This window comes from Falco punctatus, assembly GCF_963210335.1.
Source record: "Falco punctatus genome assembly, chromosome: 6".
Taxonomy (NCBI): Eukaryota; Metazoa; Chordata; class Aves; order Falconiformes; family Falconidae; genus Falco; species Falco punctatus.
Window position 1 is genome coordinate 7,759,460 of NC_137585.1, and position 25,912 is coordinate 7,785,371.

Here is a 25,912-nt window from a genome sequence, read left to right on the forward strand (position 1 = left end):
AGAAGCTGACGATATGCAGATGATGGTCCTGAATGGCAACCTGGTGAATGTGGAGGACAGGGTTGAAAAAGGGAAGTTGCAGGATGATAGCGGCAGTAGTGGTGATAATGATAGTGAAGAAAACTTTAGTCCAGTCTCTGAGAGGATAAGTGGACAGAGTCCCATCATACAAGCTCCCTTGAGACAGGCAATGGGAGTGGAGGGACAACTGTTATTTGTACATGTTTCATTTATTACTTCACATCTGGTAAATTGGAAGCATTCCAATAAGCAGAGTCAGATGCTGTTTGCCTTTGTATGGAAGAACCCAATGGCGGGGAGAAAAATCACAATTATGCTGGACTGTGCTACCACAAGGACTCAACAACAGTCCTACACTGTTTGGTAATGTACTAGCAAAAGAACTGGAACAATGGCAAGATATCCATCAGAACACTATGTTGTTACAATATGTAGATGATACCTTAATTGGGGGGGGCTGGAACGATGATTGTCTGAAAGCGACTATTAACCTTCTGAACTTTTTTTGTCTAGCTGGATAACAGGTGTGCAAGAAAAAGGCACACATAGTAGAAAAACTAGTATTTGGGAAAGGCCAGTGGCCTGGTTTTCAAAACAGTTGATGAGGTAAGCAAAGTCTGGCCAGCATATTTGTGAGCAGTAACAGCTACAGCTATGCTAATTGAAGAAGCTTGCGAAATCACTTTGGGTCAACCCATCACAGCATTAGTCCCACATACAGTGACAGCAGTATTGGAACATAAGGGACATCACTGGATTTCTCCCAGCCAGTTAGCTAAATGCTAAGCCTTACTGTCAGAGCAGGATGACACAACTCTGAAGACAATGTCACCCTTAAATCCTGCTACCTTATTACCAATAGCTGAACCTTTACACCTTGACTGCATGGCTATGATTGGAGTCTATGCTAGTAGTCCAGACCTGAAGGATCAACCCTTGGAGGATGCAGAACTGGAATTATATACTGATGCCAGCATTTTTGTGCATGAAGGAGTGAGAAAGGCTGGGTATGCTGTAGTGATTACCAATGAAGAAATTGAAATACAGCCTCTGCCCTGAAATACTTCAGCCCCAAAGGCAGAGCTGATAGCTCTCACCTGAGCTCTAAGAATTGGATGCAACTAGAGAATCAATATATATACAGGCTCCAAATATGCCTTTGGAGTGGTACACGCTCATGGAGCCATCTGGAAGGAGAGAGGGCTGCTGAGCTCCCAAGGAATGCTCATTAAGTACGGACATGAGATTTTCTATCTCTTGCAAGCAGTATTGGAACTGAAAGAAGTGCCTATACTTCATTGTAAAGCCCACCAGAAGGGTCAGGGGAATATGATTCAAGGCAACCACCAGGCAGATTCAGCAGTGAAAAAGGCAGCCTTACAGGAAGATATCCAAGAAGCATTAGTACCTGCGAGGCATTTGGAATTAGAACTGCCCCAGTATTCAGAAAAAGACAATAAATTGGCTGAAATATTTCATTGTAGTAAAAACAAAGAAGGGTAGTGGGTGATTCTCACCCACCAAGTCCTAGTCACTCCCCAATTAACGAACTCTGTTCTTACTAAGATGCATAAACTCATATGGGAACAGAGGCAATGGTCAACAATGTTAAATGATATCCTATAGGACAAAAAATGCAGACATAACTACTAAAAAAATGTCTCCTTTTTTCTAAAACTAATCCAAAAATTCAGCAAAAGCCACCACCTGGCAACCTAGAAAGGGCAATCAGTCCTGGAGAACACTGACAAGTAGACTTTTCTGAATTGCTTAATCGTGACAGCTATAAATACCTTCTTGTTCTGGTTGACACCCTTTCAGTCTGGCCAGAAGCTTTCCCATGTTGCACCAATCAGGCAAGGGAGGTAGTTAAGGTATTGTTAAAAGAAATAATTCCCCAATTTGGAATACCAGAAGGTATCATCAGATAATGGACCTTATTTTATTGTGGACATAGTGCAAGAAATATCCACGTTCTCTCAGATTAAATGGGACCTGCATACACCCTGGAGACCTCAGTCAAATGGAAAAGTAGAAAGAATGAATGAAATATTCAAATGACAAACTGCTAAGCTGTGCCAAAAGACCTACTTGAAGTGGGTAGAGGTATTACCAATAGCATTAATGAGAATCAGAATCAATCCTAGAAATTCTTTATGTCTAGTGTAAGCCCTTTGGAGATCCTTTACAGGAAAACATACCCAGTTAATTCTGTTTTGGGGAAAGGTGACCAGATGCATGTAATGGGAAACGAGTTACACAAGCTTCTTTTTTATCTCTTTCTAAGGTACTGACATTCCTGAATGGGTATCTAAATAAATAAGCACCATTACCTCTAGATTCTGCCATACATGAATTCCAATCTGGAGATTCTGTTGACATTCAAACTTGGAAAAATGAACCATTAAAAGAAACTTGGAAGGGACCATACCTTGTAATTTTGACTACCTATACAGCGATAAAGGTCAACAGAATTAACTCTTGGATACATTACACTAGAGTAAGGAAAGCTTCTCCAGAAAAACAGTGGACTGTTAGGCCTGCAGGGGATTTGGAATTGAAATTTTCAAAAGGATTTTAATTTCAGGTCTCCTGTGAGTTTAGTTCATAAACTGTACCTGAGACTCAGAATACGCCTATGGAGAATTAAACTGTCCTCAAGGACTGTTTATCTTATCAAGACTACTAATTTTACTGCTAATTATATTTTTGTTAATTTATAAAAGTAGATTATTGTTCTCAAAATCCAATAATAGACTTCTAACAAAAGTGCTATCAATTTAACATTACTAAGATGAAAATTTCAAGGCAATTACTAGTAAGTTTTTGTATTTCTAAATGTACAAGAAACCTACTTCTGCAACTCATTCAATCCTTTGGGAGAAGCCATAACACAAGCAGTGTAACTGCTTGCATTCCATTACCAAAATCAGCAGCTAGTCCCTTGGAATGAGGCATCTTAACTTTAGATCTAAACCAAACTTTTGAGGCTATGCTAAACAATGGAACTGGGCTCTCAAGTCTTAAACTAATAAACAAAACAGGAAGTGTATGTAGCCAGATTAGGCAAATGGCCCATGGATTTTATTGCAAGATTTGAATATCCAGCTACAAGCTACTTCTAAGATGGCCCTGCAGAAAAGTTTAACCTTGGATCTACTATTACAGCATGAACACAGAGTATGTGGATATTTAAATTTAAATAGTAAAAATGGATGTATTCACATTCCAAACATTGCTGAACATTCAGATGATCAACTTGATAAAAAAAAACAAACACCAAAAACCAAACAAGTAGCAAAGTCAAGTTGTGATCTTCAAGCCGTGATGGAAATGTGATGGTTAAACAAAATACTGTAAGGGTTTGGATTCTCCCTAACTGGATAGTTGCAAAGCTTGCTACAAAGTTTGAAAGTAATTGTTGCAATGGTCATGGTTATTTGTAATTTATTTGGATGTATTAAGAACACGGTAGTGAAAAGAGTCACAGGACAATATGCAGTATTGATTCCTAATGATAAAAGTTAAACTTACCCACAGAAAAGACATAGGTAAGTTTTAAAGGGGGAAATTGGTAAGTCACAAATATAGGCATATTGTGTGCACTAGGGACATGCATAAAGGAGGAGCTAAAGCAGCAGACTTCAAGGGCTGATAAAGGAAACATCTTGCTACAAAGATTGCCCAACTAGAAGGTTGCCACATGGCTTAAAGGCAACAGAATGCATGGTAACTGGTAAAGGGAGCAGGGGGAGAATGTGACCACCAACTCAATTCAGGACTAAAAGACTCATCCCCTAACTTCCCTTGGACATACATAGTAAATTAAAAATACACTGTAACTTTAAATCAAAGTGAGAGATATATAGACCAATAAAAAAATATCATGTATAACTAATTACCAATAGTATCTTTTAGGTAGATTTTAGGAAATACACATGTATATCTAGACTATAAATATTATTCATGTTCTTTTGAGTTTTGAGGTACCTTTGTGGAAAGCCACCTACTTCCAACTTTGTGCAAACTTGCTGTAAAAGAAATACCTCAACCCTGTGTGTATTGCCTTGCATAGCAGGTAAAGACTCCACTTCTTAGACAACAGCTGTACCTCTTGGACATTAGTGAGCCAGCATGGTGCCCTGCTCCCCTTGAGGTCACCCTGCATCCTGTGCTTGGCAGAGAGGCTTAGTTCCCTCAGGCTAGCCCGCCTCCAGGGCTCAGCGCTGTGCCCTGCTTCCCTCTAGGCTGCCCTGCTTCTGTGCTCTGGTAAGGAGACCTGGTCCCCTTGAGGCTGCCCCACCTCCAGGATGAGGACCCTGCTCTTCTCAAGGCCATCCCACCTCCGCAGCCTGGCAGGCTGGCATAGAGCCTTGCTCCTCTCTTGGGCACCCTGCTTCCAAGCCTGGAGGCTGCCCTACCTCTGGACCACGGCAGGCTGGCATAGTTCCTCAGTCCTCTCAAAGTAACCTTGCCTCTGTGCCCTGGTGTGGATGCCAGCTCCACTCGCATACACCCTGCCTCTGGGGCCTTGCAGACAGATTCATGTGGTGCCCCACTCCCACCGAGGTTGCCCCACCTTGTGATCTGATGGAGATGACACTTGTGTCAAGGCACCCCAGCTCCTGGACTAGGCCCACTCCCCTCAATGCTTTCCTGTTTCCAGGACCTGGCTCTCTGAGGCCATCCAGTGTCCTTGACCTGGCAGGGGCATCTCCAAGGCATGGTGCTGTGTCCCACTCCCCTCAAGGTTGCCCCATCTTGGGGCACAGTGGGACAGTATGGTGCCCTGTTTCCCTTGAGGTTGCTCTGCCTTCAGGGCCCAGTGAAGAGGGTGCCCCCCTCAAGGTCACCTGCTGTACGCAGCCTGGTAAGGGGCCCACTTCTCTCTTAGCGAACCTGGCTTTAGGGTCTGGTAGGCTGGAGTGGTGTCCCACTGCCATTGAGGTTGATCAGATGGCCTTGAGGTCCATCAGAGAGACCTGCTGTCCTCTAGAGCACTCCAGGCTGCCCTACCCCCAGGGTCTAGCAAGGAGGCCTGCTTCCCTCAGGAGTGCTCTGCTTCTGGGGCCCAACATCAAGGTTTGTTCCTCGAGGCTTCCTGGTCAACTTGGCTCAGGGGAACACCCCACTTCCCTTGAGGGGCCTGGTGTGGTGCTCTGCTCCTCTGAAGCCCACCCCATCTCTGGGGCCCAACAGGGAGGCCTGTGCCCCTTGAAGCTGCCCAGTCTCCTTGGCCTGACAGGTGGGCCAGTTTCCTTTGAAGACCGCCTTGTTTTCAGATCCTGGTGTGGTGCTCCACACACCTTGAAACCACCCTGACTCTTGAGCCCAGTGTGGTGCCTGGCTTCACTTGAGACCATCCCGCCTCCAGAGCCCAGCAAGCTGGTGTGGTTTGCCAGACCCCCACACCTCCTAGGCCTGGCAGGCCATCATGTCCCACTCCCCATGAGGCTGTCCTGCCTCCATGACCCACCTCTGAAGTTCAGTGCCCTTTCAGCTGGGATCACTACATTTGATGCTTTGATGATCCTTTCAAGATACCACAAATTGTAGATTCAGAAAGTGATTACTACAGTTAGTAATGCAAGAGTGATAAGTCCAACAAGTATTGGTTGTGAGAGTAAGTGTGGAGTAGCAGTGACATTAGAGGTAGGACCACCAAAGTCTTAGTCAAGTATAGTGGTGTTCACTACAGTGTCTGGACTCCGGCAGGGAGAGCCAGCAACCCATCAAAGGCCCATCACTACAAGCCCTGAGAAGAACAGTGACTCCTGCAAAATGGAACCCTGTCCTGTGGCAGCCCCAAGAAGGCCATTAGCCCCACTGTTCCGGTGTGAAACCCATCAAGATGTGTCATCAGGAGCAAATCTCCGGTCATCTTTTCAAACTGAGGGTAAGTTTATTGCCTGAGGGTGTGGTCTACGATAGGGGATGCAAGGGAAGAGAACTTGGAATTGCACAAAACATATTATGAGATGTTTAAAAGAGGAACCAAGGGTGAGGAATGGGGTTAATTTAGGTGATTTGCAGATGAACAAGTGTGTGAAAATAGATGGGTAGGGGGATAGAAAGGGCTGGTTGTGTACAGTTTGCTGTTTGGTACATTTGCCTTGCCGTGCCCTGCACCTGGTCAGTGCAGTCACTCCTGCCTTCTTATTCAATTTCTTTCTAACTCTTTTCCTGGGTAAGACACTCTGTTTCAGGGTGGGGGTGGGGTTACGTGGGTCTGAGAGCAGCAAATGGAGTCAGATCACAGGTTGGAGGGGCCTATTTGTCTGTGGTACCAGCAACTGGAGAGAGTGGAGTGAGTGGACCTAAGTGCCAGTGACTGCAGTGGGACCGTGGGTCACAGCAGTCCATGTGTCTGTAGCAACAGCAACCAGAGTGAATGCGAGTGCGTGAGCAAGTGTGTGAGCACTAGTGAAGACCAAACTGGACTAGCTGGCATGTAGGTGAAGTGGTCTGGGAGCTACAAGGCACTTGGCTGTTGGTACCAGGGGAGTCCCAGCCAGCTCTGGGTGTTTAAGCGTGTGTGTGTATGTGTGTGTGTGACGTGGTCTGTACCAGCAGGTGGAGTGAGGCTGCAGCCTCGGGGCTCATATGTTGGTGTGGTCTGTTCATGTGAGTGCTCCATGTGTCTGTGATCTGTGTGGCTGACCATCTAGATGTGTATACACGTGTGGTATATGTGTGCTCCGTATGCTTCTACCTACTGGCGATACACTTTCAGCCTTGCTACTGGTTGGACTTGAAGGCATGGAACTTCAGCCACCTCAGCTTTTTCATGTTGTCAGACCTGGCATGATATATCTGCATATCATGATATAATATCATGTACATTATATATGATATAATATCTGTGTATTATGTATCACTTGGGGAATTATTGCTGGAATGGCAGTTCCTAGAAAACTAAGATACCAGTCCAGTTGTAAACTGTAAAACTATTGTTTTTTTCTAAATTCATTCATCAGCAGCATACTTCTTGGTAACAGTTAGTACTTACACTACACTAATTGCCACTATATATGCAGAACTGTTAGTCTTTAACAACCATATTTTATATTAGCTGTGAGTATAGATGGAACCGATGGTCAGGATCACCAGGCTTGAGAGCACAGTGAAAAGCCATGTTCAGATATCCTGCTTAGTACGTTTATATTTTATAGTTTTCACAGGATTCTGCAATGGTCACAAACTATAGGACAAGCTTGAATTTCAATCTTACACCACAATTAAAGCTTAAAATTCCATAAAACTTGCCACGTGGGCCATTCATGATTGCTTTCTTTCTAGGGTTTTCAGATGTGAGAATTTTTGTGTCTTTCACTAATAACTAGAGTTGTGATGACAATAAACAGCTTTTAGATATGGCAGAGTGTCACTCAGAGAGGCAAAATAATCTAAAAAATCTAATCTAAAAATATATAAATCACATTCAGCCCTAGGGAGTAACCAAGATTAGGCTACTCTAGCTGACAATACTCTACTTGACCATGCCTTCAACCTCTTCTGCTCTTTTCCTTTTACAAATCTCAGTTTGAGGACTTTATGCTTTTGGGTACTGCAAATTGTAAGATTGTACTGGACAACAAAGCATGTTTGGTTTGCAGTGTATGGGATGGTTAGTGTAGTTTAAGCTTGCAGTGTATCTTCTTTTACAATGTTATTACAAATATCGTTGTAATACCCGATGATGTCCCATTACAGTACCTGAAATGATAATCCAGGTGGTCTCTCCCATCCTTGTGTCACATATAAGAACTACTTTAAATAATACTTTGCATTTAGGGAGACTTTTGTATTGTCTTTAAACATGTATGACACAAAGCATGTACAGTGATCAACTAATTCTCCACACTCCAAAATGCAGGGTAATATTATAGATTAATATAAACTTAAATATTAATACTATAGATTGCAGAACTCAAAGATAGATAAACTGAGGCAGACACAAGATGAAAATCTAATGCTTCTAACCATGTGTGTATTTCACCCATAGGTGTTAGAAACTTCAATAAGCTTTCCCATTAAAATTGTTCTTCAAGGTTTATACTTTTGTTTCCATAATTTGCAGGGACCATTATAGGATTCATTGTGGCTTAAGGTTGTTGTGGGGTTTTTATTTATCCTGACAGCAAAAGACACAGAATAGCATATTTTTTTTGAGACTAGTATGTCTCAAATTCCTCCTGAGCTCATACTCTTACAGAACGAACATGACCTTTCATATGCCATTTAAAAAAATGTGCCTTAGATCTACTTGTAACATGAATCCACTGTTTTAAACTGCTGTAGGTTTCCTTTCTCCTCCTCACCAAGCTGGTCGTTCCTTGGAAGCTGGCACACACATGGATTTACTACTTATAAATCATCATTTTTATGCATTTCCAGAACATAGTAAGTACAAGGGAGAGAATGTGCCACTTTCTTAAATTTTTTTGTCATTAAGAGATTACATATTTTATCAAGTTTCTTTTTGCAAGACTGCACTAAGGATAAGAACATTTTAATTTTGAGTGCCATGGTTTATCCTTCTTGTTAAATGCATCCATTCTACTCTTGTTGTTTCCACATTGTAGTAGGTAGTGTTCCTAATGAAGAGGAATGGATCACACAAATTAGTTTAGTCGCAAGAAGAGTTCTAATTCTGCATCACTTTTTTCCTAAATCCTCCATGTTTAATTATGTACTGTTTTGATCTAGCAGCCTGAATTTTGTTTCAAGTTTTTTTTCAGCATGCCAGTTTTTAGGTTTATGGACAGGAAGATGCTGTCAGTTACTGAAATAGATGTGAAAGCTGGCTCTGTCCCAACCCTCCTGGAATTTGTAGTATGTTGCATGTAATTCACTTGAGCTCTGTGGCACAAGTGTAAAGCAAGAATCAGGGAAATAATGCTTTTCTCTCATCTACTTAGTGACAAGCTAATAAGGCAGGATCTGAACACCAGTACACAGAACAACAGGGTTCTGAGCTTGATGGGCTCCTCTAGGCCACATTTTTAAACAAAAATAGCTATTATCAGGAGCTCTTTCCTTAAGGAAGCTTTGCCTTGCCTTTAGTAGTACTAGCTATGCTCTTGCTCCCCTTCTCTTTCCCTTCTCAGAAGCAAGCTTTCACCATCATCCAAACTGTGAACAACTCTGCTGTACTGACTTCTCTAACTTCAACAAATGGTACTTGATACATCTGTATTTCCAGAGGCTTTTTATCATATCAAGCAGGTTTCTGAACACTACAAAGCAAGCCATCATGCACTGCTCATGAAATATTTTTTTCCCTGAAAGAAAATACAAGGTTATCACATACAAAGTTCTTGTACTTCTCAATTTTGGCTGTTTTGCTTCTACCATCTTCTGTTTTATTTAGTTTGAAGAAAGAAAGCAGGTGGGCACCATTAACGCCTAGGTCACATCACACAATTTTACCTGTGTTATGCAGAGTTTAGTATAAATAATTTGATCTTCTGTCTGGCAGGGACCACAGATGAACTAGCAGAATCTCTAAAATTCTGCCAAAGTCCACAACCAGATCAATAACCCAGGAGGACAAGCTCTGCTTGGAGCCAGAAATATCATCATCTTAGGCATCTCAGAGTGCTGACTCTACACTATAAGCCTGGTTGTATTTAATTTATTAGGGAGCATCATCAGGCAGCATTGTAAAGAATTATGACCTTACTTTTGCTAAGTTCTAGGCTGGAAAATAAGCTACGTTGCTCTCAGCTCATGAAATACATGCAGCACTGATCAGACTTTCTTATTTTTCCTGTTTTAGTGGGAGGCAGCAGCATTGTGGCTATTTTCCTTAATGGAAGAGGAAGGAAAATACCAAACTGTGAAGAAAAAAAATGCCTACCCACTATCATAGTTACAGTAGGTTTCTTGTCGACAGTGACAGCCGAACACACGTACATGTGTTTAAAGAAAATTGTTCACAACAGAAAAAAGTGAGACACATTGCAGCATGACTTACTGTATAAGCCAGTTATGGAAAAGAAAGCAAGAAGACAGATGGCTATTTGCCAGACCACAGAGCCATCTAAGTGATTTTCATAGATCTTCCAGTTAAAATGATTTATAAGAGTGCTCCCAAAGCCTTATGCTGAAGAAGGCAAATAAATACCTCTAGCATTTTCCAATCTAGCATGAAATCAATAGTCTATCCCTTGATAAAGGTGAAAAAGTCACAGAAACCAAGATGACAGAGTGCCTGCCATTGGGCAAAGAAAGAAAAGAGAGGAGTAATTGCAATTGTTACAACTTCATCTGTGGTGTAGTTGAATTCCTTCAACCCTATGTGAAACAGCAATTTAAAAGTTTAAGCGCAGACTGTAGCCTAAGAAGAAAAGAAACAGCTAAGATTTGACACAAAGCAAATTATCTTGTTTGAATAAATGGGTGTATTTTTACTTATCTGGTCTTCCCCTCTGACTTGTTAAGCATGCTATAATCCAGCAGGAGAGAAAAGTAGAGCAGGTGAAACAGAAATTTCTCTTTTAATTAAATATAGAAGTTCCATCTCAGATTCCAGCAAGCAATATAAGGCAGAAGGTAGAGTTTTTCTGAGAAAGGAAAGTTTCTTAAAAGCTATCATAGAAGAGCTGAAAGTGACAAGATAAGATGGAAGCTGGCAATTTGCATTTAATTTCAGTAAAAATGGGTTCATGATTCTGAGAGTATTACTTCACTTACTTTCTGATAAGCTGTGTGCCCAGATGTAATATTCTCTAACCATTGATAGCTTATGGGGGATGGCATTATAATGACGTTTAGCTCCTCAAATAAAATTACATGCCTTCTCTCCTCTGAGCACTCAAAAACAGAATGTAAGCAACAGTCTTCCACTTCTCTTGGCATAGGCTGAGAGTATACATATACATATATATATATATATGTACATATATATGGTATGAGAGTATACATATATAATCATCTCTTTTCAAGGCTTCATGAGTAATATGGAACAGAAATCAAGAAGGCAGAGGGCTATTTTCCAGACCTGACAGAGCTGTCTACGTGATTTTCATAGATCTTCCAGAACCACACAGAATCACAGAATCATTGAAGTTGGAAAAGACTTCTGGACATATCTGGTCCAACCCCCCACTCAAAGGACTGTCAGCTAGAGCAAGTTGTTGGGTCCCATTTATACTCGGGTTTTGGATATGTCTAAGGAGGAAGACTATGAAACTACTTTGGGCACCCTCGCAGTAAACAAGGATTTTTTTTTTCTTATGTTTCTATGTCCTGTATTTCAATTTGTGCCTATTTCCTCTTGTGCTTTTGCTGGATACTACCGAGAAGAGTCTGGCTCCATCTTCTTTACCCCGCCTCCATCAAGCACTCTCAAACTGTCTTCACATGACAGAGCTCTCCAATTCATTAATTTTTGTGGCCCTTCAGTAGACTCACTCCAGTATATCCACATTTTTCTTACATTATATGGGAATATATTTTGCATAATATTTCTTGGGTTCCTCATAACTTCAAGATGACTTTGCTATCAAACTTCAGCAGTATTTTGTTGTCTGTTCTGAGTGTATGTGATTTGTAATGGTTCGAAAAGGTAGGTGGGAACTGAGCAATGTTGTATTATCACTTATTATCACTTATGCAGGTCAGTGCCTAATATACCATGATATTATGCCCATTTATCTCTGCCACTGATGTAATCTCAATTCTCAATAGCCTGCTTAGCTCCTCTAATCCACAGAGGATTGCAGACCCACTTTGGTGGCCTTTATAGAAGTTGTCAGAATTGGACTTTCTGACAGTTGACCCAGTTACAACTTTTAAAAAGTTTAGCACTCACAGTGAAAAAAAACTGAAGGAACATTTTGGTTAAAATGTTTGCATTTTTGACTGCAAAATTAAGTTTCTGTTCTTAAATACAAGAAGTCTACAACCTTAGAAAAATATAAAAAATCTCATGATGAATCTGCAAGGGGCAAGACAGTTCTCTGGTGTTTCATAATCTGTAAACACAGCTAAGGGTTCAGTTCATGATGAGGTTTCTATATTTTAACACTGAATTATCTGAGCTTTGGACATATATTCTTGGCTTGTGGCCATGGGTATCTCAGATCAGTTTAGCTTCTGAGATACTTTCTCACTCAAACTTAGCATCAATGGGTGAAAACTGCAGTGATTCCCAGGAGAAGGTTATAATGTGTTAGTGTTCATGAAGAAGGATAAGAAGAAGATGATACATGGGGGAAAAAAAAGTTAATGAGGAAAGCTGAAAGACCAGGAAGGAACAGCACAGGTAAGTTATTTAAATCCACAGTATCATTAGAACTCACTTCATAATCTTCAGAATTAACATGGGTGAATTGGATGAAATAAGATAAATATTTGAACTACTGGCATTTGTGAGAGATATAATGGGGATAGAAAACTCATGAAGAGATTGGAGAGATTGCCAAATATAACATATGTTTTGAGGCAAAGGAAATCACTGTGACTTTCTGACCAATATTACCTTCAACAACAGGTAAAGAACTAACCACTCAGACCCAGTAAATTTCTCAAGATTGCACAAGAAAAGAAAAATGATGAGAACTAGTTAGCCTTGGCACATCAGTTATGACAGTTTTTCACTTAAAGGGCAAAAGTTGCAGCTGCTATCGATTCATATAGTGCTATTAACTTGAAAAAATGATGCAATGTGATACTACAAAAGGATCCTGCCCCTTGTCTTCCTTTGATCAGATAAAAACCCAAATTTGGTGGAGATTTTGGAGCAGGAATAGATTTTTGCTGCAGTATTTTCTCATCCAACTAGGAAGTGGATTTATAGCCCAGTCGTTGTTCCCAGTCTCTGTTTAAAGCCCTTCCCCACTTTTCTAAGCAAACAAGGAAGAAAGGCACCTGACACCCGATCTGTCTGTTGAAATCTGAGGTCAAACAGAAGGGGAGAAGTCTTTTCCAGGCTGATTACACCGTATATGCTTCCTTTCATCAAGATGCAAGGTATTAAGGAAAGTGAAATCTCCTGGTCTAATTGTCCTTATGATCTGTGAATAAGTGATGGGGGAAGAGATGGCCAAAGCTGCAGAAATGATGGTAGCAGAAGGGTTTGGAACACCCAATGGAAGGACTCTTTTATATGACAGAACATTCCAGTGTAATATAAGCAACAGTTTAACATTGATCCAGGCCATATGAATCTTATCTGTGACACAAAGTGCTGTTCTACTTTACCTTCTCCTGTCTTCAGCGTTTCATCACTGCTTTTCTTTGCCTGCTGTGGCTTCCCTGTGTTCCCCTATGCAGAACTTTGCTACACATTTTTGCCACATTCTCTGCCAGTCCTACACCTGACCTCCCTTCTTATTTAAGTTTTCTCTTACTGTCCTTATTCATCCTTACATTTCCTGTCCATTGTTTGACTGGAGCACTGCTATTGCCTCCTACTTGAAAAGATGCCAAATTGTCAATGTTTGAAGTAATTCTTACCTACTTCAATTGGAAGCATCACAAGACCAACTTCATTACATCTTCTTCTCCAAAAAATTATTTTTCGGAGAAAGTTTTTATCAGAAGAAAAAGATGTTCTCCGGTGCATGGATGTCCTTAGCTTTATTTTTAGCAGATCCCATATTTCACTGATGTTATCCTCAGGCATAGAGGTGCAATTGGAGGGAAAAAACAAACAAACAAACAAACAAACAAACAAAAACACAACAAAAAAAGCCTTTCCTTGATGTATAAAGCACAAAGAAAGGTTAGGCTTTTTTTATGTGGAGGGGCACTTTTTTTGCTACTGTTGAATCTGAACTTCCCAAGCCACAACTTGCAGCTGTTGGCCTTTTTCATATCATCTGACTGTATCAAGAGGAGTTTGGTTCATCTTAGTTACAATCCTTAAAGCTAGTCATAAGCCACTACTGGATGCATGCTGACCTCTCCTTCACTAAATGCAACAAGCCCAACTCTCCCCAGAGGTTAGTGCCCTAAGAGACCACCGTAGCAGTCTTTCACTGAACCATCTCCAACGTACCCAGCTCCCTCTTGAAATAGGGGATCTAGCACTGGACACAGAATCAGAGATGCAGTCTCACCAGTGCCAAGTAGAAAGAGAATCACACTTCCCTCGCTCTACTGGCCACTTTCCATTTAATGTAGATAATTATACAGTTTGCCTTTTATGCAGTGAGAAAGCATGATGAGTCATATTCAACCTAGCTCCACCCCCACCTTGTAACCCCAGACGCTTTTCATCGGGGCTGCTACACAGTTTCTCAGTCTGTATCGATGCACAGGATTATCTCACCTCAAATGCAGACATTTGGATTTCATCCAAGCTAATGACAAAGCTGGCAATAAGTCTGAATCTTCTGAGGTCCAGCACAGTATTATTGCCACACTCAGCAAGGAGCAAAGCAGCCTCGACCACAGCTGCTATTATTGGAAACCTGAAGTCACAAATGCTTCCCTTTCCATTTTCTCCACAGCACCACCCCACTCAATTTCTAATACTTTGTGACCTTCACATTTACTTACACATGCTATCTTTAAATCCAGAAGATGCTTTTGACATCTCCTGGCTTTGTTACAAATGCACTTTTACTATCATGACATTTTCTTCATAACAGTACTTTTTTTTTTGTTGAGGTCTAACAAAACAGGGGCTCAGAAATACATTCTCGCACTCAGTTCCAATGGCCAACTATCACCCTTAGATAACCATAGATGTCAGCAGGATTTGTATTTACAGACCTGAAGGCAAAGTTTGTCCCCTCTCAAAGCTCATATTCTGAAAGTTTAGTGTACCTGTGAATTTCAGTATCAACAGCAACTTGCACTGAGGCCCATATTCAAGCTGATGGACCGGACACGTGTCCGTGTGTGCACACAGGTAACTGTGTGTGTAAACATGCTGCTTTCAGCCTCTTAACTGATATTGCTAATTAATTCTTGTAAGAGATAACTTCTGCTCATGACTGGTTAAAAAAAGACCTGAAGGACAAATACTTTTCCATTTGGAATAAAACAGATTAGAGCAAACGGTGTGTATTTTCAAAGCACTTTCCTCAACCACATATAGAACATAAAAGTGTGAGGACACCATCCAGCTGGCAGATTTCCAAAGAAGTTTAGGTCCAAAACATTCATCCTTATGCTAGAAAACCATGAGACTAAAAGGTTTTCCTGGTATCTGTAAAGCATCAGCACTGTGTTCAAGGATGAGCAGTCAGGTATCATCTATGTTGATAAAGAGGTGGAGGAGGACAAGAATAGGTGCCAGGACAAGTCATGCAGTATCTGAAGCAGGAGAAGGAAGGCTATATTAAATCTCTGCCTGCCAGTTTTGCCAGTTGCTGAGTGCTTTTGAAAATCCAATGCCTCATTTAGCTGACTAAAGAGTGATTGAGCTGCACCAGAAATACAGACCCAGCTGTCAGAGAAAACTGGAAAATATGTCCTGGAGTAGTTTTGAAAAATCTAATTCTTTTTTCTCTATATAGAACACTGGTTAAGTTTAAAATATTTAATTAGTCTAAGTTTAGCTGTGTGTATTACCTGAAAATAGAGAAGACACACTAAAACTATGTGGGTTAGCCCAAATGCATGCTGACTAAAACTTCATGCACTCACTAACCACCAGATATTCGTGACATAGCAGAGAAAAACATCGTGACAAAGATTGCAGAGACATTACATTCTTATTTGCAGATTTTTTTTCCTTATCCCTCCACCTAGAAATCAAAGTACTTAATGAGAAAGAGTTCCACAGCCCAAGACTGTGAGGTTATCTTTGGAATACTCTAAAATAGCTTCTATCAGCAATGGCTATAGGGTTTTTCATGTTTGAAGGGTTTTAAGACCTTCAAGAGCTCTGTGAATGTCCCAAAGAAAAAAGGGAATGCCCTGCTCCCGCTTCTGTCGTTATCTGAGCCTCATTCCTAGAAGGTGTGAAATAAAACTTTACTTTATAAACAAAGGAGGTGTGGATGATTTTTGAAAAAATTAGCAGTGGTGTGGAGCCAATGAAAGAACTTGAGGTGTTAGAATAAATGTGAGCTGAAAGGAGTAGCAGGAGATCAGAGGCTTGTGAAAAACTGAATGATCAAATGGCTCTGCAAAGTATCTCACGGAGGTCCAGTCTCGAGCTATATGGCATGTGTGTCCGTAACATACTCTCACATTCTGAAACGTTTCCACAGGGTACCATCATGGCCCACATGGCATACTCTCACTGTCACTTGACATTTCGGCACACCACACACCTTCTGATTCCCTGGGTTGCTTACTTCTATGTGATTGATTGCAAACCCCTGAAATGTATTGCATACCTGTCTGTATCTGAACACAAATTTTTGAGTCATTCAAGTAAAAAGGAGAAATTTGCTTATTTAATGTTCTTGGTCCCACCTCCTCATCCTTGTGGGGTAGAATAATTTTGCTCTCTGCTCTTTAATTCACATTCTGTATCTCCATTCCATCAACCTCAGCGATAATTCAGGCTCCCATGTGCCCAGGCACCTCCTGTTCTTTGGGCAGTAGTTCATGGTATGTCAGTATTCCAGAGGTCAGCTGAGGATAAACTCTAATTAAAAGACATTAAAATAGGCTGCAGGGGACAAAAATTCAAAACCCCAGATATATCATAATCTGTTACTGATGTCTCATCTGAGCTGGCTATGTGCTTAAAATATGCATCGAAAGTAATCTTTCAAACCTCTTCTTCAGGTCTCCATTGGCACCCCCAGAGGAAATTATTTCAAACTCTTCAGAGAGCAACAATCCTGTTCTGGTCCTTGAAATCCTTCGAGCAACACACCCACACACCCCAGCATTATTTTCTCACCTCCTCCATATAAAAACAAAACAGAAACGTGAGAACAGTGGGCTGGAAATGGAGCTGCGGAAAGTGAAGTTGGAAGGATTAATTATGTAATACGCCCCCTCTCCTGCCCTTACCCACAGCAACACGAGTGAGGTAAACCTAATCCTCCCAGCTGACAACTCAGAGCTAGAAAATGCCCGGAGGAGTGAAAGCAAGATAAATGTGTGGGGAAGGTGGCAATGCTCTCCCACAGAGGAAGATATCACTAAGAAAAGGCTAAAAAGAAGTTCAAAACACCTTTAGCTCCTTCCCTCCCCGGCCAGACCTCTCCCTCTGACCTTCCCCCCCCACCCCTCACCCCCTTTTTCATCAGGACTTGCATCAGCATTGGGACTGTATTGCTACAGTTCACGGCTCTCTGACGAAGTGTGGATCCTGCTGAAAATCTTCAAGTGAAACAGAAGCTGGGAGCACACACACGTGAAGATACCTTAAGAAAGCAGGTTTGCTACTTAACTCGGAGGAAAGAAGCTGGAGCAGACTTCTTCAGTTGCTCTCTAAGAGCCTTGTCGAGAGTCCTTGCAAAGACAAGTGTTGCTGATTCAAAAGAAGAGGAGGGATGGGGAAGAAAAAAAAAATTGTGCATGTCTGTGTGAGAGGGAGACAACTTGTGTGTGTGTACGTGTGAATGCATGCTTGTGTGTGAGAGGGTGTAGGCGAAGGGTGGGGGGAGCTAGATATAGTGGTTTTTTCTGTGAAAGACATGCGAATGCAATTCCCAGAGAAGGGCACCAAGCTCTGCCTAAGAGCAGAAGGGGTAGGGAGAGGAGAGGAGAGGAGAGGGGAGGGGAGGGGAAAGGGGAAAGGAAAGGAGAGGGAAGGGGAAAGGGAAGGGAAGGGGGAGGGAGGAAGGAGGAGGAGGAGGAGGAAGAGGAGGAAGAGGAGGAGGAGGAGGAGGGATTGCTGTTTCAGAAGACATTCATAGAAAAAGGGTGGCAAATTGTGTGATCGTCTTTAAAGGAAGTTTCCTGGGACCTAGAGAGAAAGCAAGAAGCCCAAAGAAGGAAAATAAAGGGCTATGATTTCCTTGTCCTGTTGCTTTGTCTCTGGCTCCCTCTGCCTCTGGAAGAGTAGCCACAGGACACAAAGATGCCCAGCTGGTCACTGCACGCCCAAGTTCAGTTTAGCCGGTGCTTCTCTCCTGTTTAGCCTGACTGCTTTCTCTGAAGGGGAGGACTCACAGCCCGACAGCCTTCTAGTTTAACGTGAAGAGTGTGTGCCGCCTCTCTCTGCCCATCCCAAGAGCTCGCTGGAGGTGGAGGAGAGGGGAGAAAGAGGACTTGAAAGTGCCCGAGGAGCTCCGATGCTAAGAGGAGACAAACATTCCCGTGGACGACGCAGAAAGGACAAAGCTGACTGATTTATTGCTGCTTTCCCCAATTCCCCCCCCCTGCCCCCCTTCTTTTTCCTCTCTATTCTTTGGCGCACGCCAGTGTTTGGTGATCTTTGAAAACACAAAACAAACCACCAACCCCCAAGCCCCAACCCCTTGGCTAGCTCTTATGGGAATGAAACACTCCTCCCGCTGCCTGCTCCTGAGGAGGAAAATGGCGGAGAACGCTGCCGACAGCACCGAGGTAAGGATGCGAGGCAGAGCCCGGTGGCCGCGCTCCCCCAGCCCCCGGCCCCGAGCCCCCAGCAGAAGCAGCAGGAAGTGCCAGGAAAACTTCCCCGGACCCCCGGCCGGCCCCTGCCGCCGCTGCCGCCGGGGTTTCCTGCATGCGCCCCCCGCCCGCCGCCCCCCGGGCGGAGAACTTCGCGCCCCGCCGAACCCTCCCGGCGCCCCGGCTGCTTCCCGGAAGCCGCCGCTTTCCGCCGGCTGCCCGAGCAGCGGAGCGGGCCGGGCCGGGGCGAGGCTCCGTGCGGGGGCCGGGGCGCGGGGCCGGGGGCCGCAGGAGGAGGGGGCGGGCGGCGGCCGGGAAGGGGCCGGGCGCGGCGGGCGGCGGGCGGAGGCGGCGGGCACCGGGGGTCCCTGGCCGGCAGCACCTTGGCCAGCTCCGGGCGTCGCGCCGGGCCCAGCCGCGGGGCCGGGGCCGGTGGTCGGGGGACGCCGGGGTCCCCGTGTCTCTCCGGTGTTACCTGCCCGAGGAGGGGGCGGAGGGCAGGAGGAGCATCCCGCCCTGTGCCCGGCTGGCCTGAGCCGAGCCGAGAATAGCTTTGCCTTGCCTGCGGGCCGAACGGGTACTCTGCGAGCTCTCACGCTTTCTGCAAGAAAACCCACCCCGCACCCCCCTCCCCGTTACCTTCGGTTTCCTCAACACTGGGGTTGAGCAGCCCTTGTTTACTTGAATAGGGCTGTCTTGACCTCACTGACACTTCTCAAGGGATACAGCAGTGTGCGAAGTCTCAGATCTGGGAAAGCAAAACGATGCAGGATGCAGTCCCAGCTTCTCTGGCAGCATGTGAGAAGGAGACAGGCAAAAAGTGTGAGTGTGCGCCAAACTCCCCGTTTCTATTAATACCCTGTGCCTAGCGCTCTGGCTGAACGCTTAGCACATGGTTAAGCGACATGCAGCACAGCCATGTACAGACCCCAAGGACAAAGCACCTCGACCAACTTCAACAGCTTTGCCCTTACGTTCACGGGCGGCACCGACCCTCCTGCCCAGTTGCCCTGCGGAGGTAATAAAGAAAAAAAGCACCGCTTCAGTGTGAGTGAGCACATGATTGTTCCCCTCTTTATTCTTTCAATGTCTCTGCCAAACGCCTCCTCCTTTCAAATAGTCCTCCCAGCAGGTGTCCTGCTCCCTCATGAATTCCTTATTTCTCTTCCTAATAGTGCTCTTTCTGCTTGACCTTCATAAATGTATCTGCTTTGCCATGTGAGGTGAAGAGCAGAATTTTCTTAAATGAATGTCTTGTAAGGAACATCCCTGCTACTGCATTACAACCCCATAAAGTGCTGTTTATAGAAGAGGCATCTATAAATAGCAAGAAGTCTGGCTGCACATCTGTAAACTGTCATAGTACTGACAGCACATATTGCATTAAAAGTCCCAGGATCCTGGGCAGTATTGCAAGGAGAAATGTAAAAGCACAGCCAGTTCATTTCAAACCAGTTTTTCAACTGGAATTTAGACAGGGAAAATAGATGAGAGGAGCTCTTAAAATATTCCTTTTCTATTTCAATTCACTATTAGTACATTTTTGTCATTTAACCACCTTTGCCTTTCTGCTTGTGCAGTGCTGCACACAACTGCAATGTCATTTTATGGAGAAGGCTTTCTTAACAACGACAGTTTCATTCCAGTGCTGCATACAGGTTAGCAGAATGTTGAAATGCTATGCTTCCTCTCCTCAGAGTATCCATCAGTGACAGATTTGTGAAATGAGAGTGAAAATATTGCAGATTAGGCATATCCTGCTGTGCTTTTACCTCAAGAAAATCGGAACAGACACATTCATAACACCTGCCAAGATATTTTCTATTTTATTAATTTTCATATTTGTGATGTTAAGATCTGTTCTGTACTGAGAGAAGTAGTCTGCATACATGCAGACTTACAAGTGCACCAAGCAAAATATGCCAAGACCTTTGAAGCCCTTCTACTCGTCAAGCATCTATATTTGGCAAAGTCATAGGATACCAGTTTGACCTTCAAACCTGTATTTCTTTAACTTTCTCCTGAAGTTTGGAAATGTTCTGTGACAAAAGGAATACAGCAGAAAGTGTCTCACTTTTGGACTTATCACAGTGTCAGAGAAAATCAGGAATTGGTATAAATTTGCTTCATTTGAATTGAATGGGGTACCAGTAACACACATGATTTGATACTAAATTTCTGAAGTACTTTGATGCCATGATGATAGGCATGATGTGAAACATTTCAGCTATAATGAGAGATGAAGACTTAAAACATTTAACAAATGGTCAAAATGCCCCATTTTCAAAGCATTCCAGAAACCTGGTTCTTACACAGATTTATTTGAGCCAGTTACTTATATTACAGTTTCATAGTAATTTTTTTTTTTAATCTGCCACAGCTAAAAGCATTAATTAAACTTTCAGTCAAATATGGCAAGTACACTGTTTTATAGAACAGTAGTAGGGTGTTAAAAAAATACTTTAAGACAAAGAACATGGGCACTGTATGAAAAACTTTTTATTCCCTCTGATGACCATAGCGCTAGCTCATTAGCCTAAAGAGTTTAAAGAAATAATGACAACAAATACAAACAAGAGAAAACCAAATCTACAATGAGACAATACTCACTGTTACTTCAAACAAGAATACAAGACAGTAGAAAAGCAATAGCTTACTAGTAATTACTTTCCAGTCAAGGAAGACACCTTGTTTTACCAGGAAACTTACAGAAGTGTGCTCGCATGGTACCAGATTGTACAGATATTTATATTGCCAGTATCCCCATAGCCTTATATCTTGAGACAAAATATAATTGAGTGAGTAGAAGTGTTGCCACAGGTGTTGTTGGATCTTGGATCAGGGTCAGAATAGTTCTGTAATTTTATTGTACTGATAACAGCATGATACCAGTCTGTCTGCCAGAGTTTAAGTGGAACCAGTGATTTTTTTGTATGTGTTCATAGCAGTCTGAGGGTATACAGTGCTTTGTATAAAAATAAAAGTCAAGGGGAATAAAACAGTAAGTCTTTTCTATTTAGAGCCTCACTGAAGGCCATAGGGTTCCCACAAACAGGAACATTGCTAGAATGGTTTCAGACCCTTGTTTGGAGTGCACAGGGGAAAACAAAAAAAAAAAAAGATTCAGAAAATCTTTATTCCCCTTGGCCATCCCATGAATTTAAAAGAAGTTCCATGAGAACAAAAGCTGTGGAATCTCTCCTCGAGATATAAAAATGAACCTCTGTATCTTTAGTCATGAAAGAAGACTTGCCTAAATAAAACAGGACTGTCTGCATAGATAACAGATCTGGAAGTGAGTTCTCTGCACATAATTAAAGACACTCAGACAGAAAATTAAGTTAAAGAGAAAGTGTTCTTTGTAGAACATATGCATGAAGATTCTGTAAAATTAATAGTGCTGACCTGCTGTAAATTTTGGTTTCTGTGTCTTTTTATTTTAAATGTATTAAGTGGAAGCCATATTAATAGTAGGACTGATATCAGAGATGGGAAGGAAATTGAAAGAAGTGAGATTTCAGAAGTGTGCCTGAATATAGCTCATGAACCTATGCCAGGTGAAGAAAACAGAATCACAGAATCATAGCTTAGTTTGGGTTGGAAGGAACCTTTAAAAGCCATTTAGTCCACCCCCCCTGCAATGAGCAGAGACATGTTCAACTAGATCAGGTTGCTCAGAGCCCCGTCCAACCTGACCTTGAATGTTTCCAGGGATGAGGCATCTGTTATCACCTCTTTGGGCAACATATTCCAGTGTTTCACTACCCTCATTGTAAAAAATGTCTTCCTTATATCTAGTCTAAATCTACCCTCTTTTAGCTTAAAACCATTACTCCTTGTCCTATCACAACAAGCCTGCCTAGAAAGTTTGTCCCCATCTTTCTCCTAAGACCCCCTTAAGTACTGAAAAGCTACAATAAGCACAAAGTGCTGCAATAGCACAAAGTGCCAGGGTTTATGTGCATAACCAACAGAGACATACCTCTACACCTAACAGATTTCTCACTGACTGAAACAATTCTAGAACCTAAAACTGGCTGGTTTTGTACAATGCATACAATGTTCATAAAAGGCAATCCTTATACTCAAGACTGTGCAGCATCTGTAGAAAGAAAAGATGTTTGTTTCATGGCTAAGAATAGAGAGATCAGTAATTTATTAATTGTAGCAAAATCGAATCCTCACTGAATGTCCTATTACACAAAGCTTGGATTTTGATTAGAAAAAAAATTTCTTTTGATGATTTCGGGTAACAGGCATAATAGGCATGCTTCCTCATACAGATGAATATAATTGGCACAGTATCATAAGATCCAGGTCTGTGAAAGTAACAGGTCTGTTATCAGAAGTGGGGAGATTGCCATGTCCTATCTGCATGAAATCCAGCCATACCACTACTTAAGGGAGAAGAGATTATGAATTCTATTGAAATCATGAGCTCCTGTTTGTGATTCATGAGTAGGAAGAGATGTTTCTCTTTAATAAGTTATCAAAGTACAAATGAACAGAAGCAGAGCAAGAGTGTGCGTAACACAGAACAGTGGACTGGATTTATTCAGTAAACATAAGTTTTATTCCTGGCTATTACACTGGATCATCTTGGAGATATAATTTAATCCCTCTGAGCTTTCCCATTCATACTGTTGAATTCTGTGATGTATTGGTGAAAGGTGCAGTAGAAGATTATTATTTGGTGGTGCTAAATTGCTCAGAACCTCAGAACACTATTTATGAATTAATGAGTGAGTGATGTTTACCCAAGAGACAAATAGCGCTGCTATGTGATGTGTTTCTTAGGCTTAACTGAAATCACAAGAGGTCTGGCCTGGTGTCAGATAGCTAGCTGAAGAAGCAGCTTATGACATACCTTTCAGCCTTACTGATTGATGTGTCACATGCCCATGTCACATAACTTCGAACAGGAAAAATTGTGATAGCTGGTGTGTGCAAGTAGTACAGGTGAGCTATAGAGATCAGAGCAGTGGCCCATGCTCTAGGTGCTTGGCGCTGCTGACAAGGCAGTCAGAAAGCTGTCCCGTCATCTCAGTGAAAAATCTTTCATTGTGGGTGTATCAGACCCCCCAGGGCTATAGAGGCACCTCTCAGTTAAAGCAGGGAGTATTCCCCTTCACCACATTTTGATCCTGCACAATGCTCCCGTTCGGACTAAATACTTAGGCTAGTAACAAGGCAGTTCTAATATAGTCATGGGGGCTTTTTTGGTTTCTAGCCAATTTAGGAGTGGGAGAGCAGAAATATGGCTCTGAGCCATCTTCTCCTACCAATTTCAACTGTGCAGAACATTAATTTATCTCAGCTGAAGATCTCGGTGTAGTTAAATGCATTCAATTCCTTTTTTAAATTTAATACTAAAAATTCAAGACATTGACCATAATATTTTGGCCCCATTGAAGAAATAACTTTTGGTTGGCATTAATAATATAAATAGGATCAAACCCCATTTATGCTTAGATAAAGAATAACAGCAATATCTCAAAGCAGAGTCTTAAGATAATGATACCTTAACATTATCCTCTGGTAGTGTAGGGTTGTTCTAATGAACAACATTTTAGTGTCAAGAAAACTGGTATTTTTCTGAAAGGGTATGTTTCTTCCTGCTGACATCATGGGCCAGATCATATTGTGTCATCGTGGCAATGCTAAAAGAGAGGTTCCTTACTAGTGAGCACTTCACATAGAAGTTGCTGTAGTGACTTTTTTCCAGCCACAGTCTGTGAAAAGCAGTGAAGTCCTCAGAGGGGAGTGCAAGAAATTGTGTAGATGAGCACCTTTGTAATTGTTCTACTTCCACGCCAAACATGAGCTTGGAAGGACTGACTCACATGCCTTCCAGAGCTTCACCCTCAGCCTGATTCCAAAAGATGAAGGCTTGTGCCCTTACTGGTACAGGCAGAGCAGAGAAATACTTGAAGTTAAAAAAGTATTGAACCTAATCTTTCAAAATAATTTTGCCTCAACCTTTCTGACTTTGCAAAAAAATTCAGTCTATTGACAGATGAAGTGATGAACAGCTAAAGGGGGTGAATGATGAAACTGGTTGCTCCTGTCTCTGATTCCACAGAGAATCCTGCTGCCCTGCTGTCTTGCTCGCTAGCTTTAATGCCAGCTCTATTTTGATCTAGAGTTTAGGATAAAATGGGATTGTCCTTTCCATAATTTTCTTTCTTCTTTGGGAATAACCTCTAAACAGCAGAAACAAGAAGCACTCATCTCAAGGAAGGAAAGAGGAGATTGCCCGCTAAGTGGATGAGTTAATGGCCATAAAGGTGTCTTCACCATGCCAGCTTGGAGCAATTGCTGACTAGTCACAGCCTACCTGGCTCACTCCTGTGTTCCCGAACAAGTACTGACTGGCTCCATGGAGTCTCTTGGCATACTAATGCTTTCAAAGCTGTCGCATGGGAGCTGAAACAACTTTCTCCCTTCACAGTGACTGTGAGAGGATGGGCACTATTTCATTCTTAGTATTTCAGTTTTAAACTGACATTTAAGAGCTGTAGAAAGATGAAGGATGATGGCTTTATTCATTTCTTATAAGACAGGTTTTTCAGGTCCCAGTTGTGAAAAACCTATCTCAAAAAAATCCAGATTTTAAAAGGTATCTAATATTTTGTCTTTTTCAATCTGTATATTTCTAAAAATAGAAACTAAATTTGAAAATCCAGAGTAGAAAATCTTTATCTTCATTTTAGTTCATCAACAATTTTGAGATTTAGAAAACAGAATTGGAAATAAGACAGACTTACTTGAAGAAGCACTCACTGCCAAGTTTTCTTTTCTGAAAACTCTGTTAGGTGAAGAAACTAAAGATAATTTTGCTTTGTATTTTGAGTGTGAAATGTTAGGTGGCCATAAATAAAATCTCAATGTCTTTGCTTTCCAAAATGAAGAGAATATTTCAGTAACAAAACATATGCAAGGAAATTAAGGTGGGAATAAAATGTTTAGCTAAAATTTTAGACAGAGACATAATAGACAAGGTAAGAATACTATTCCCCCTCACTTAAAATATCCTGTTTTGAAGTCAAGACATGCTTTTGGAAGTTTGCATGTATTGAGGACTGCGTTGTACCTGGATCTTTTCTTCCCAGAGTGAATTATTGTTTAAAAAGCAGCATTACCACCTTTCCTAGCCGTTGTGCACAGAAAAGGAGTTCCTTAAGCTTTTCTGAGAAAGTATGGGGGGGGAAAAATCAGCTTTGAAAGAGGGGCCATGGAGGTGCATATTTTTGAAGACACTGTTTGGTCTGGACCCTACACTTAAGTCCCTCGTGTTCTTCTTGTCCTGTCCAAGAATCCAAGTATATATGAGCCATTCCATTACAGTTCCCCCTCCTCTTTTTAAAAGAAAATATAGCATTTCCCTCTCTTGTAATAGTATGATGAAAGTGGTCTCCAAGAATTAGTG

At 42.1% G+C, this 25,912-nt stretch overlaps 1 protein-coding gene across 2 annotated transcripts in view; it reads left to right on the forward strand.

The window, feature by feature from the left end:
• The first annotated feature begins 18,281 nt into the window (after positions 1-18,281).
• PRMT8 (protein arginine methyltransferase 8) overlaps positions 18,282-25,912 on the forward strand; it is an 85,751-nt gene continuing 78,120 nt past the window's right edge. For both annotated transcript variants that reach the window (XM_080393656.1, XM_080393657.1), the window contains exon 1: positions 18,282-18,456. In XM_080393656.1, the coding sequence (XP_080249782.1) occupies positions 18,382-18,456 (75 nt within the window). In that variant the 5' untranslated portion in view covers positions 18,282-18,381. The remainder of the gene's footprint in view (positions 18,457-25,912) is intronic.